The sequence below is a fragment of the Trichoplusia ni genome, chromosome 3 (assembly GCF_003590095.1).
Source record: "Trichoplusia ni isolate ovarian cell line Hi5 chromosome 3, tn1, whole genome shotgun sequence".
Lineage (NCBI taxonomy): Eukaryota > Metazoa > Arthropoda > Insecta > Lepidoptera > Noctuidae > Trichoplusia > Trichoplusia ni.
Window position 1 is genome coordinate 18315913 of NC_039480.1, and position 13908 is coordinate 18329820.

The 13908-nt window shown below is 37.3% G+C and overlaps 1 protein-coding gene across 6 annotated transcripts in view; it reads left to right on the forward strand.

The window, feature by feature from the left end:
• Positions 1–13908, forward strand: part of LOC113492238 (epsin-1) — a 35625-nt gene that overhangs the window by 16166 nt on the left and 5551 nt on the right. For 2 of the 6 annotated variants that reach the window (XM_026869618.1, XM_026869620.1), the window contains exons 2-7: positions 5874–5949; positions 9899–9988; positions 11571–11862; positions 12637–12809; positions 13305–13355; positions 13636–13829. In XM_026869618.1, the coding sequence (XP_026725419.1) occupies positions 9899–9988; positions 11571–11862; positions 12637–12809; positions 13305–13355; positions 13636–13829 (800 nt within the window). In that variant the 5' untranslated portion in view covers positions 5874–5949. Of the gene's footprint in view, positions 1–4520; positions 4954–5873; positions 5950–9898; positions 9989–11570; positions 11863–12636; positions 12810–13304; positions 13356–13635; positions 13830–13908 lie in introns of those variants that run through there. The other 4 variants (XM_026869617.1, XM_026869616.1, XM_026869619.1 and 1 more) reach the window with 3 other exon arrangements.

The window sequence follows — 13908 nt, forward strand, 5'->3', positions numbered from 1 at the left end:
CAGTGTGAAGCTGATAGGGGGGGGGGGTAACGCTGTCCGCACTGCACTGGAGCTGCTAGCAAACAATTTGATAAAATAATAAAATGGTCGGAGGGACCACAAATATTGAGATTGTGACCAATTTCATTGCTATGAATATTTTCGTTGTTTCCTTTTCTTTACTCCTGTCTTATATTAATAGGTATCGCACACTGCTTCATGTGGCAATAGCGGCAGCCAGCAGCGTCAAGAAGCATGAAATAGCTCTAGAATATTGAATCACATAATGTCGAAAAAGTTGTGAAGTTAAAAGATAAGCTATTGCGACATGCGAGTTATACTGGTTACTGGTGCATGGAGTAATCTTACACAATCTGTATGGAGGTGTCTTACTTCCTGAGAAATCTTTTATACAAGTACATTACTTTGGTATTATATAGTTATATAGTTTTTTTTATACTTTTCGGATGGCTTACAACGTTAAGGACCATTTTTTACTTCAATTTCTTATTAAAATCCCTGATACAGGATACTATACTGTATCCTCAAGTTATTCGCTTTTTTAACGACATTGACAAGCGCCTCAAATTGAATGAGTTACCTTAACACAAAAAATTACAAACGTAGATGATGAAACGGAAAACGTTTCTCACATCTCATGTCAACTTGCTATGTTAATTATGACAATGACGTATAAGGTATTATTCACCTTTACATCTACGCGAACAAAATAGTAGACGAGATAATTATAACACATCATTCATATTAATATTATAAGTCGGAAACAAATATCCCGCGCGGATGTGTCGGTCAACGACTTCGACAATGGCAGGACTGTCCCACCTGTCTCGCAACACAGACGAATGAGAAGGTTCAATACACTGATAAAGAATACGTAATACAGGTGCTGTTTATCTGTGGAGTGCGATAACTCGCTCTCTATATCACCATGTGTAGCGATGTAAGGACAGTTGCACTTCTGAATTACATGTTTATAGTACTGTTAAGATTTCGCCATATTTTGGATGATGTCTCTTCACCGGGTTGTGTTTAAAGGGTTAGGTTTTCTGTTAGTGTGAGATCTTATTGTAAAATACATTTAAAACAAAACTTCGTATTCATATAGTTTTGATCAAGCTGAACCTTCTATCCTCCCCTATGATATTTGTATTTCGTCACAATGACATCGCCACGTCACATAAGTTCCGACTTGTGATGCTAGTCGCATTATTTTACAAATGTTTTCCTATTAACGTTCGAATATAGACTGTCCACTGTATCAGTCTGTTGTCTAACTGTAAACGTTTTTGTGTTGACGATCAAACGCGTTCTTAATTTATTTCGTGCGGGACTTTTAATGGATCAGCTGATTTTGTTTCCTGCTTTAAATGTGTTTAGCACACATTTTATAGTCAACGTTTTTGAGCCTGTTCCTAGCCAATGATTTTTATTTTTTATTACTGTTTTGGTTTTACGTGACTTGTGTAAAATATTTAAATTGGAACTCGTACAAAAAAAAATGCGCAGTCAGATTATTGTCTTATATTTTTCACATTTAACTTATTATGAATAAGTGAGTAAAAGGTGATGTTTAGGACCGAACCGGACAATGAACCTTTTGACTTCAACAGCACATAACAATAGTTCTAACAACAAGGTTTCCGAAGCACTCTCGTTGTACTCAGTCCACATCGATCGTGACGAATTAAAGCCATGCAATGCTCATAAACGCATAAATTAATCGATCATAATCTTCAATCATTGATTGTTACGTCGATTACGTCTTTACGTAATATGAAGATGAACGCTATTCAGTTTTCTTGCGACGCGACGTTGTATAGATGTATGATCGTTAGGTAAATAATTTTATTGGTTTTTAAAATCGTTATTTAAGTAAAGCAGTAGTTAGTTGACTAAAGACATTGTATCCAAACAAAAGAAAAGGAAAAAACTATCTACCTTAAAATATAATAGCAGGCGGCAGAAAAAAAAGCATTTCGTTTTCGAACATCTTTCCAATTTAGGACAGAAAGAGAGCTACGTAAATCATACATGCAAATAAAATCCATAGCTAAATCATAAGTTCAATGAACGGCAGCTTCACGGTCAAGCGTGCACTATTATTATTATCTAAACATCTGTTACTGCCCAAAACATTCAAATTTAAACCTTATAGCGCAGGTATTACGATCACTCGGCTGTTGGGAGATAGAAATGTATGTATTGACAAAAATACAGTTAGGTCGGGCTGAACAAATTTTATGCGGAATTTGGTATAGATTTCAGTTTTGGAGATTTTTTTTAGAATATGTTAAAACATTGACACTTGAATTTACCGAACAGAAACATAAGAGTTTTAAAATCATATAAAAACTAACTTTAAATAGTGGGCATGATTTTTCGTTGAGTTTTTTAGCTTTCGTGATGAATGCTATTTTATTCGACGCCTGAAAAGTAGATAAGAATCTCGCACTCGCCTTGACCAGGCTTCCAACAGCCCTACACTAGTTTAATCCGTTTAACATCTACGTTATGTAACCCACTATCCCCAATTCTGAAAACCACTTCGCCTTGGCTGGCCGGAAGGAAACTATCATTAACACAAGATTTAAGAGATACAATTGCAGTCTGGTCATGTAAAAATAACTATAAATTTAAAACTACTCCATCCATTCGTTTATCGTTTTATATAATTAATCTGAAGTAGTCGAATCCTTGTCCTGTAATTAACTACTCAAAACATTTTTGATTGAAGCAATTTAGCAAGTTGTAGAACTATATCCGATGCATAGGTAGCTAGCCTAAATCCAAGAGATTTGATCAATGATCATAAAGGAAGGAATTCGTGTCATCCATCCATCATAGATTTACAAACATCTTAATTATGATTAGTTAAAGCCAATTGATTGGCAATTGTGAGTAAGTCAAACAGGCCTTTGTATCGCAATCCGCAACGACTGCCCACTGTCCCGTAAATAATCGTTCAAACACCACATAATTTGTTATTTCGACCTCCACACCAGACTTAGCTAAATCTGCATTGCTACGGCTTTGTTTTTGTATGGTAGCATTAACAATCTACACTTGTAAGAACTGGGTACTTGAGACGTACCTGATACATGAGATTCTGTATGTTTTTATTTTTTTCCAAAAACAAATGTTATTGCAGATCTCGTGTCACTTCTCCGAAAGATCTTGATAATTTGATCAAACGTTATCATCTAGAATCTAGAGAATATCAGATAATACGTGTTTAAATATATTTTTTTTATAAAAAGGCTCCCATCTTCCTTGCATTTTTTGTTTGGTTCCGGTTTATCGAATATTTAAACTAATTCAGAACTTCTTTTCGCTTTGATATTCTTAAAATGGCTCTCCAGTGATTCATAACTTCAACTTCCTTTATTAAATGAAATTGCTAAAAAGGAACTTAGATATGAGTTTGTAAACTGCTCAATTTCCTATTTTCCGAGAAAACATAGCATCTAGAACATTCTACCTAACAAAGGTGTACGAAGTCGCTATCTCTTTGATAACGAGCGTCGTGACGTCACTCCCTGAAAGTGTTGCTGTAAACACCTCATTGTCTTATGTGTACAAACAGATACTTGGCTGCTTACTCTTAGCAATTTGCGAGCTCCGAATGGAAATGAGATGGCTTTGGAATTCAAAAAGACACCTCCCTTTTGGAAACGTTTCTATAGCTTCATTCTTACGTATAGCAAGCCTTATAGCCCTTGTACACGAATGCAATTACTCTATTCCATTTTCTGGTCCAGATCTTTTAATATCGCCTGATACTTTATCTTAATACCTTGGTCTTATTAAATATTTATGTGCAGAAATAAGTATTCATTTGCGTCAGTCGCTTAGCTATGGCTGCAACATTTCCATTTCAAATTCAGAAATGAATCACCTTATCAAGCATATCAACAAACAAACGTTACACTTATAACAAAGCGCTAATAAATTACATCTTATGATCAAATTACTTTGACCTTGAACAGTCACAACCTGAAATCCTGTAACAATATTTTCATTAGTGTACATAAAGAGCAATAAATTTCACAGTCTTCCCAATACAACTCTACTTGTTTTATATACGTAGCCGGTGTTTCAGCCGCGTAGTGCTTCCTCCCACCGTTACCCAACCTACCCCCTCCTTAGTGCCCCGACACACGAACCAACACGCACCTGACGACTGACTGTTGACATTGCTATCTTATCGCAATCTCACTGACGAAACTATGTTGACACAAATAATTTGTTTGCGGTTTTCTATTTAATTAGTTGAGTTGTTTGCAAGTGTATTGTACTTAAAAGATATATTATTGAGTCTTTGTTAGTACATTGTTTGTTGAGTTGTTATGTACGTAAATGCTTTGTCTTACACAACGTTTCTCTATCGTCTATCATTGACCTTATATTTTTGTCTTAGGCTTTAATAAAAATAAAAATTAAAGTCATCAGATAAAAGCGATATTCGCAGCATGTTATCATCTGTAGCTCGGTTCAACATCTTTCCTCGACCAACTCATGTTGACTCATGCACGCGCAGCCTAACAATCACATTACCGCTTCAGCTAGACGACAGTGAGTCGTACGCGCCGCGTGACGCTTCCAACGCGTCTTCACTTATATCCTACTCACTCCGTACTTAATGTAGTCAAGTGTACGTAAACTAATTACATGCAAAAAGTGATATTAATTAGTAAATTAGTAACAAAATGTTAACGTGTTTAGTTGTTACTGTGTAACTACGCTAGTTATTGGTTTGTTGTTAGAAATTGAGGCCAGTAGTGTAGTGTTTTTGATATATGGACGTAGTGCTGTGTTTCGAGTAGTTTGTGGCACTTGTTATATATTTTCTGTAAAGTGACTGTGCGATATCGTGTTATGATATCACCTATGATTTGGGATTAAACTGCAATTGTTTGCTGACGGTTTATAGCGAAAGTAATAAAAATAAATAAGGTGAGTGAATTGCTATTGGCTTTCGTTTTCTATTATGGTTTTGTTGCAAGTATAGTTCTAGATCTATTTAGATCTACGAATACATATTATGTGTTGCACAATGCACAGTCACTTTTGCACAACTATTTTTATGCATGCATAATTAATATTATTATGAATTAATTGATGACTATTGTAGCGTTTCTTATCTTAATATTTTTAGAAGATATGTCACAATTTTGCAACTATTCAGATGGTAAAATCAACACCAAACAACGCTGCATTTTGACAGACCAATCTAAAGATTGTGAATTAATTCTTCATTGTTTTGTGTACTTCAGTACTGTGCTATGCAATTAAACAATTTAAATTTAAATTCCCCAGTGTCTACAGTCTGTTAACCTGTAGCCTGTCCTAATGACCGCAAAATGCTGGTCCTTTTTGAAATCGTCACCGTTGCAATGATATGATAATCACAAATATACTCGAAGCTTAACAAAATACTGATCGATTATCATTGGCGTTATTTAATCTGGTAAACAAATATTTCACTATATACAGTATACCTATGTAGAAACATTTTCATTGTTTGGCGTCCTGAATGCGATCTCTAGGCAACGCCTTCGAACAATATGGGGGTGTAAAATGTTAATTGTGAAATGTCAACACGTTTACCGTATGTCAGCTAACATCGATATAATTGTTATAACCAACTCAAAACGTGTTTTAAAATCCATTTTAATTAAGCATAACACAGTTCAAGTATCAAAATATGCAAGTTAAAACCTAATTTGCAATACACACGTTAATATCTATAAACAAATCACTGTCAAAATGCATTCAGGTTTTCAGCGAATATTATGACTGGATTTATATCAAAAATATGCATGTATTAACATAAAATGTTTGTATGTATATCTTTATGTATTTATTGTCTGCAGACGAGGCGACTAACCACGCAAACTTGGCTGTTTTTGTCTAAAATTTAAACAAAATACAACACTATTGCACTACAAAGTAAGTTACGTAGATAAATAAATTAATGGAATTAATATTTTGAGTTTTCGCTTGCCGCATTTGTTTTTAACAGCAATGCCATGCCATGCCTGAATTGACTACAGTTGTTTTGGTATATTTTGTCATTCATCTGTGGTCCAGTACACGCGGTGGACCGGAACGTCTCAATTTAACTTCATTATAGTTTATTTTATTACATTATTCAGTAGACGCTCGGACATGCATCATAAAATATTTTCGATTTAATTTTTGTTTCTTCGTTGCATGTTTTTTTTTTGCCACAAGGTCTTGTTTGTTGCAGTTTCTACTAGCATTATTTCTTGACCTTGCACCATATAGATTATAACAAATTTAAAAGTGATTAATTTATCAGTGTAAGTGTAAACTGTCATCACATTAAATTACAAATATATTTTTTTCCAAAACTCTAAATCATAACGAGTTCAGTCAAATTTTAGAGGATATGAGTAATACAATGATCGCTAATTTGTCTGAATCACCGTTCCGTAATCTGATAAGATACTACACGTCATTTACGGCAGGTGCGGTAAAAATAACAAGTACCAAAATGTGTTCAAAATATTCCTCAAACATTATTAACTAAGTTGGTTTACGACTGCTATCGGCAATATGTAATATTGGCACCTACGTCCTCTCACATTAGTAGGGTAATTATCGACATGATTCACACTTTATCTTGCCAAGTCTTATCGGAGGTTGCCGTATCTCTGTTTTCATTGATAAAAACTAAATGTAGTTTGGGAAGGACACCAGTGAATAGCATAACTTCGCACTGTGTATAAAAAATAGGTAGGTAACGTTTTATGTGTTGTAGTAGACTACGTGTCATTTAGACTATGTTTTGTTGGCACTGTGTAAAGGCGTTGACACGTCTTAATATAATTATCATGATACGATCATAAAACCCAAATAAATTTATCTTGAAAAGCCGAACGAACACTAAGCAAAATGTCTTTGTACGTCAGGTCAATCGCCGCAGATAAAAATATATGTTGCGACGCGTCACATGTTTACGTAGTAAAACGTCCGAAATAACAGCCATTGTTGGCGGCGCTATGGAATTAAGATTCTGGTCCTTTGAGACGGACAAGGACTAAGGAACAAGGAAGCTGTGCTCCTGCCAAATTGTTTTTTGTTTTATTCCGAATAATGTGTATTGTCAACACTGTTACTTTGAAAACGAGATGTACATTATATTGTATAGTGATCGTTAACTTCTTAATCAACTTAGTTGTTCATAAAACTTTATTTTAGGTAAAATCTAAACTGCTCATAAAAGGCCTAACTTTTGAGACAACAGTGTCCTCGAGTTGAGTGCCAGGTTTCGCTGTACATACGACCTACGGCCACCGTAAGGTCGGGCCTGTGGGTGGCAGGGAGGGCACCCTGACACTCGATCAGCCAGCAGGCCAAGAAGGAGACGGGCGCGTCGCTCTGCGCACCCGTTCTTAAGAGGAGTGAGGGGTGGGCTTTTTACACCCATCCCTTGAGAAGGAGTCCAAAGGACTAGAGCCAGCCAGAGTCGCGCAGAGTATGCGCGAGCGATCCCGTGACTCTGGCTAAAGCAGTAGAAGGGGCCCGGGGTGTTTTTAGTCGGTGGAAGTCCGACATATCCCCACGTCGTGCCCTCGACGTGGGTTGAAGACATTAGCGTTTCACCCCGGAAAAAAAAAAAAAAAAAAAAAAAAAGGTTTCGCTGTACATGGGCATCCGGTTTTCAGCAATAATAAAATTGGCATAGATACTTACCTATGAGGCTGTCATTAAGTTGACCCAAATATGTAGGTGTATTTGCCAACTGGAATGCTAACGATAATTTAATTAGTCAGATTTAATTTCAGCTGGTTTTACTAATTGGATACGTACTTTAAGTTTCTAGTTTTTTTGCAACGTTTGGTCTTTGGTAACGCAAATCAAAGGAGAGACTTTTCACGACTGCATTTCATAGTTTTAACTAGCTACGAGGTTAAGTGATTTTAAGCGATCATATAACTATGATCTATACACAGTAAGTGAAGGTGATTGAAAATGTCTAAAATAGCCATGATGCGCCATCTTGTATCCAATTAGTTCGCGTTCGCAAACAGTTGGAAGGCAATTAGAGACAGACCACGGAGTGTCAGTGCCCGGCGCCCGCTGACTGTGGACAGACAATGTTTGTTATGTACGCACATACCTACTGTATTTTACACTTATTTTTGTGAAACTTTTACTATTCAATTGCATAGGGATACATACAAATGGAAAGTTCTGAGCATGGCACACACGACTTTTTAGTATTTAATTAGCGAAAATTCTATAGATTCCTTTAGGACCAAATATAAACCCTACACATATGACCTATACTACCTATGATTATATGTGTAGCAAAATCATCATGGTATCAAAACTGAAACCTAAAAAAAACTCAGTAGCCACCCTATACAAATACGTTGTATAGTTTTAAACACAAAATTCCACCTAAATAAGTTTACTGACGTTTCAAAGTGCCTAAATACTACAAATAGTTCTAATTCAGAATATTCCTATTCCACGAATATGAGAGCACAAATGGGTTATTTCACTCTTGTACATACAAACATGATTTTTCCTTGAATGAATGCAATCAGTTACAAGTTTTCCTGCTGGCCATGATTTAAACCTTTATACGCATACCAAAGCTACTCAGATTCTTTCCATTTCTAAACTGATAAATAAATAGCTATTATGAAGTATGTTGTACATCATTTTATTTATCTGCTAGCTGTTGCCCGCGACTTCGTCCGCGTGATTAGAAGATATAATTTAGGAATTTTTGAACGGAAGCCCTCGAAGATGAATTATTTTCCCTGTTTTTTTCCACATTTTCCTTTGTATCTTCGCTCGTATTAGTCGCAGCGTGATGGTATATAGCTTAAAACCTTCCTCGATGAATGGTCCATTCAACACAAAAAGAACCAGTAGTTCCTGAGATTAGCGCGTTCAAACAAACAAGCTCTTCAGGTACATATATTAGTATAGATTTCTGTTATTCCTCTTAAAACATGACGATTTCTACGGATACGTTTCTTGTATTATTTTGACTATAGGTACTATGTTATTAAATATGCTCATTCGTTTTGTCCGAATAAAGAATTTCACAATCGATGCAAGTCTTCATTTGTTTACAAATATTGTTTGCGAACGTTTATCTCCATCATAATTCTATTGTTTTGTACGATGAACACTATCAACTTTATTTAGTTATCTTACATGTTCAATATGTACTCGAATGCCTTCGTACATCTGCGCATATTTGATTCTTACTTATCTTTGTATTATACCGTATGTTACTTGATAATAATATGGAGAAAAACATAATGCTCGTACACTCGTAATTAATTTGTATTCGACTTATTTTTGTTAATAATAAAGTGACTAAAACAATTCACGTGGGATTCGAATATACACTTTGTTTTATGAACAATGGTCGTTTCCATACATAATCCCACATGTCACTGTACCTGTTTCATAAATCATTTAAACTATTCCCTTGCTAGTCACAAACTACTCATGCATACCAAATTCAGCCTACACCCATTCCCTGCGATTTTGTTCATGAAAATATGAAGAAGAAAATACATTTACTTTGTCATTTGACAACCTTCATCAAATGACCAGCTGATATTGAAATATAAATTTTATGAATCACTTACATTCCTTAGAACAACCATCATCATGACTCGATGTAAAGCTGTTTCAAGGCATAGTTTGGTCTTAAAACTATAATTTTATATGAAACACGATGAAATCGCTTAGTTTTATTTTCATATAATCCATTGTCTCTGTATTTTTTTAGTACAACTGCCTTGCAGTATATTCATTTTTTAGTTGTATCATAACTAAAAATAAATGTAAATTACATCTTATTAATTACATTAGTAGTAATAGATTTGTGTTTGTGTTTCAGATGCCCCGTGGCCGGGACGATATGCAAGTAAACGTGGCGGGCCTAAGGAGAAATATTAAAAACCTCGCGCACAACTATTCCGATGCCCAGGTAAGATTTATAAAACAGACTGACATTTCTATACCTTATACTTGTAATATTTACCATAATTCGCACTAAGGACTAGGGTAAATAAGAGATTGCTCAGCCGTAAGATTACTTATCTTAAAACTTATGGCTGTCTCTGTTAGGTTCATGTCTTATTTATTTTATGAAACTTTGGTACTAAGGGAAAGTTGTCTCTCAAAGTCTATTATAGTTAATATTACTTGGCAACGTCTACCAAGTTAAAAAAAACCTTATGACCATTAAGTTATCAAATCCTACGAGCCTTTATATGTATACAAGAAGCAACATATCAAACTGTGTCCTCGATTCGACTTCCTTGAATTTCATTTGCTTGAATAAGTACCTCATGGTGCCATCACGCGTTTCCACTGCACGTTTCACAGTTCCGGGATATTTTCCGGGTTGGAGTTGTCGACGTACTGTAAACATATAAAATACTTCCCGCCCATTTGGGTATAGCTGCACACAAATTGACAAAAACTGAAACCTCTTAAAGGAATATGATAACAGATGTAGAAGTGTGAGAGCGCGTTACACGGAGTATGACAGCGTCTCTTCTTCACACCTGCTAAAGTTGCTTTAGGCGGCATTCCACCAGAGATGAGCGACGATAAGTAGCGAGGGATGTGTTTGAAAGGAACCAATAGAATCGCTTCACTTCCCCCGCCTCATCCAGCAAAGCTCTGGTGGAAACGGCTCAGCGGACATCCTCGCACGACACATTTCCATCGTACGTCTCTGGTTCAAACGCAGCGGTTACTCAAACAAATGTATTGCTCAAAGCATCATTTGACTATGATTAAACTTGCAAACAAAGACACCTTTCATTACGTCATCCATGACTTCTATTTGCATCAAATAAATGTAAAACTTTATAACATATCGTAGATAAATGCACCATGTTTGCCGATGACTATGAATATCTCATGTTGTTCTGACATATCTTACATCTGTATACTGAATTAAAATATGGCTTTGATGTGATAACACGTTGCTGTTAACAGCTATGAGATTAGTTTATTCTAGAAGAAAGAACAAGATAGTTACACCAGTAGGCTTGGATGTATTACGCTTTCAAGTATAAAAACCTTTTTTAAGACAGAATCCATTTTAAATGTTTAAATAGTTTCCTAGGTTCCTTAGACTCGGTCTGTGTTGTACCTATGTTCCGAGGGAGTTAATAAGTCGCAAGTAAAAACAATGGTAGGTAAAATACAATACGTTGTACGGTTTCACTCACGTGTACAATACGCTCGAGTATTGTCCGACATGCGGAGTTTTAATTCATGAGATCATCGCGGCGAGGTGTCGTATGTCCTCAGAATTATCTTACTTTGTATCATTTTGAGATGAGGCTTCAACAAAATTGGAGAGTGACTACTCTCCAATTTTGTTTTGGGCTATGGTTACTAGTTTTATATTCATTATTGATTAGAATAGTGCTAAGCATTCATGAGGTCTCGAGAAATAAAAATGTAAAGGCCATAAAAATGTTACTCATGTGACAATAAATAAGTAAATGATCATCGTCTATAGAAACTAACCATAATCATATTGATTCCAGGTAAAAGTGCGCGAGGCGACATCGAACGATCCATGGGGCCCCTCAAGCACTCTGATGGCGGAGATCGCCGACCTCACGTACAACGTGATGGCCTTCACCGAGATCATGCAGATGATATGGAAGCGGCTCAACGACCACGGCAAGAACTGGCGGCACGTCTACAAGGCGCTCGTCCTCATGGAGTACCTCATCAAGACAGGCAGTGAAAAGGTCGCCATGCAGTGCAAAGAAAACATATTCGCGATACATACCTTGAAGGATTTCCAGTACATGGAGGAGGGAAAGGATCAGGGTGAGTGTGAACAATACAAGTTTTATATTACCAGAATGGTTTAAGCACCTGTTTACAATTACTGAGTAGCCGCTATCTGGTAGTTAAACTGAAAAGTCTGTCAAATAATTTAATGGGAACTTATGTGGCGGTGGTGAAACAAGCCCTATAAATATCATTTGTTAGTTAAAAATTACAATTCATAAGGCACCGTAACCAATCACTTAAATCAATATAAACACACCTGTCCTTTTAATATTCAAAGGACCGGAGTCTTTCTAATCGACCTTGTTAGATGTAACGGGTGGCCTTGAATCCATGTAAATAGTTTACGAAAGGTGTCGGCAGTGATGTAGCAACAGCCGGCGACTAATTAATTAACGCGTCGTGCCGCATGCTAATTGTATGGAGTTACCTTATCAGCTGATTGATAGCAGAGGCGCTCAACATGTACACTGTGCAGAGCTGTAGTACCGATTCCTTATAGGTGAAATTTTGTCTAACAGTCGTTCAGTTTGTCATGTCGTAATAGTAAAATGTATGTCATGTTCTGACGTAATTTCCGTAATCAATTAATCCTTTTTAACTATATGTTTTATTTCATGTTTTGGGAAATTAAAATGTTTATTATCCCAATGAAACAGGACCCCTCTGCTCAATGATACAAATTCTACTCTGTATCCTCCCAGTTTGGCAGTCGCTTGCATCCGCCACAGATGTCACATAATTAACAATTTAAATTAATTCTACGAATTTTCATATAATTTGATAAGAATTAAGATCATCGCATTACAGGTCTGAACGTACGCGAAAAGGCGAAATCGCTAGTAAATCTCTTAAAAGACGACGAGAGATTGAAAAACGAGCGAGCGAGAGCACTGAAGGCGAAGCAAAGGTTCGCGCAGAGTGCGAGCGCGTTCGGCAGCGACGGCGCGCTCGACACGCCCAGCAGCCCCACCTACCCCGCAGTGAGTACACACGCCTGCGACTGGCCGTGGGAGCACCACTAATCACTAACACCACGCTAGAAGGCCCAGGAACAACTCGAACGCTACCGACACATTATTTGAATTGTCATTCAATATGAGAATACGTTGTGGATGTGAAGCGTCGATAGTGTTTGTGTTTTTGTAAATATTTTATTTGTACCCATCATAAGAGTCCGGAATCACTTACTACGGGCAATAAATTTCCCCCTTTTTTGCCATATGTTTCTTTTTTCTGTTTTCTTTCTATATGTATATATATTTTTTTGTTACTATCAACGTCGTGATGTCATTAACAAACAAGAATTAATGTTCCTGCAATTTAACGTATATTTCTACTCCCTTTATATAGTTCGATCTTTCTTAACTCGGGATACAGTAGGATTACACTGGTATTATTAGTACTAAAATTGTGCACAGTATAGACTAACAATTGGTTAATATGACGTGTGTGTGTAACCGGGTGTGTCCTTCCAGTTCGGGAGCGACGGCGCGCTCGACACAGCCTCCAGCCCCACCTACCCCGCGGTGAGCACTGCCATGTACTTGCACCTGACTGTCTATTGTCTAACATAACATTTTGTACTTCCTTGCTTCTGTATATCTTGTCATCATTGTGTTAACTAATTGCTGCAACAAGATTTATATTTGTCTAGTATTGTCGTTGTTGCGTGTGAACGTAACGTTGTGTATAAATTGTAAATGTTTCGTCATCTATAAAACGTAGCTGATTAATCGATGTCGTTCCGGGTGTCATCGTTGTCGCGCTGCAGCCCAGCAGCACTGTATATGTCGTGTGTTGTGGCAGCTGAGCGGCGACGGCGCGGAGTGGTCGGGGCGCGACGCGGAGCTGGCGCGGCCGCTGACGGCGGGCGAGGAGGAGCTGCAGCTGCAGCTGGCGCTGGCCATGTCGCGCGAGGAGGCGGACCGCGACGAGCGCCGCCGCCGCTCCGACGACGTGCGCCTGCAGCTCGCCATCAGCCAGTCGCAGCAGGACTTCCAGTCAGTATACCCGCCGCTACATCCTCCTGCATGAGCCTTGTTCCTTGCGACTCCTATCCCGCATCACCCTGTCCTCCCG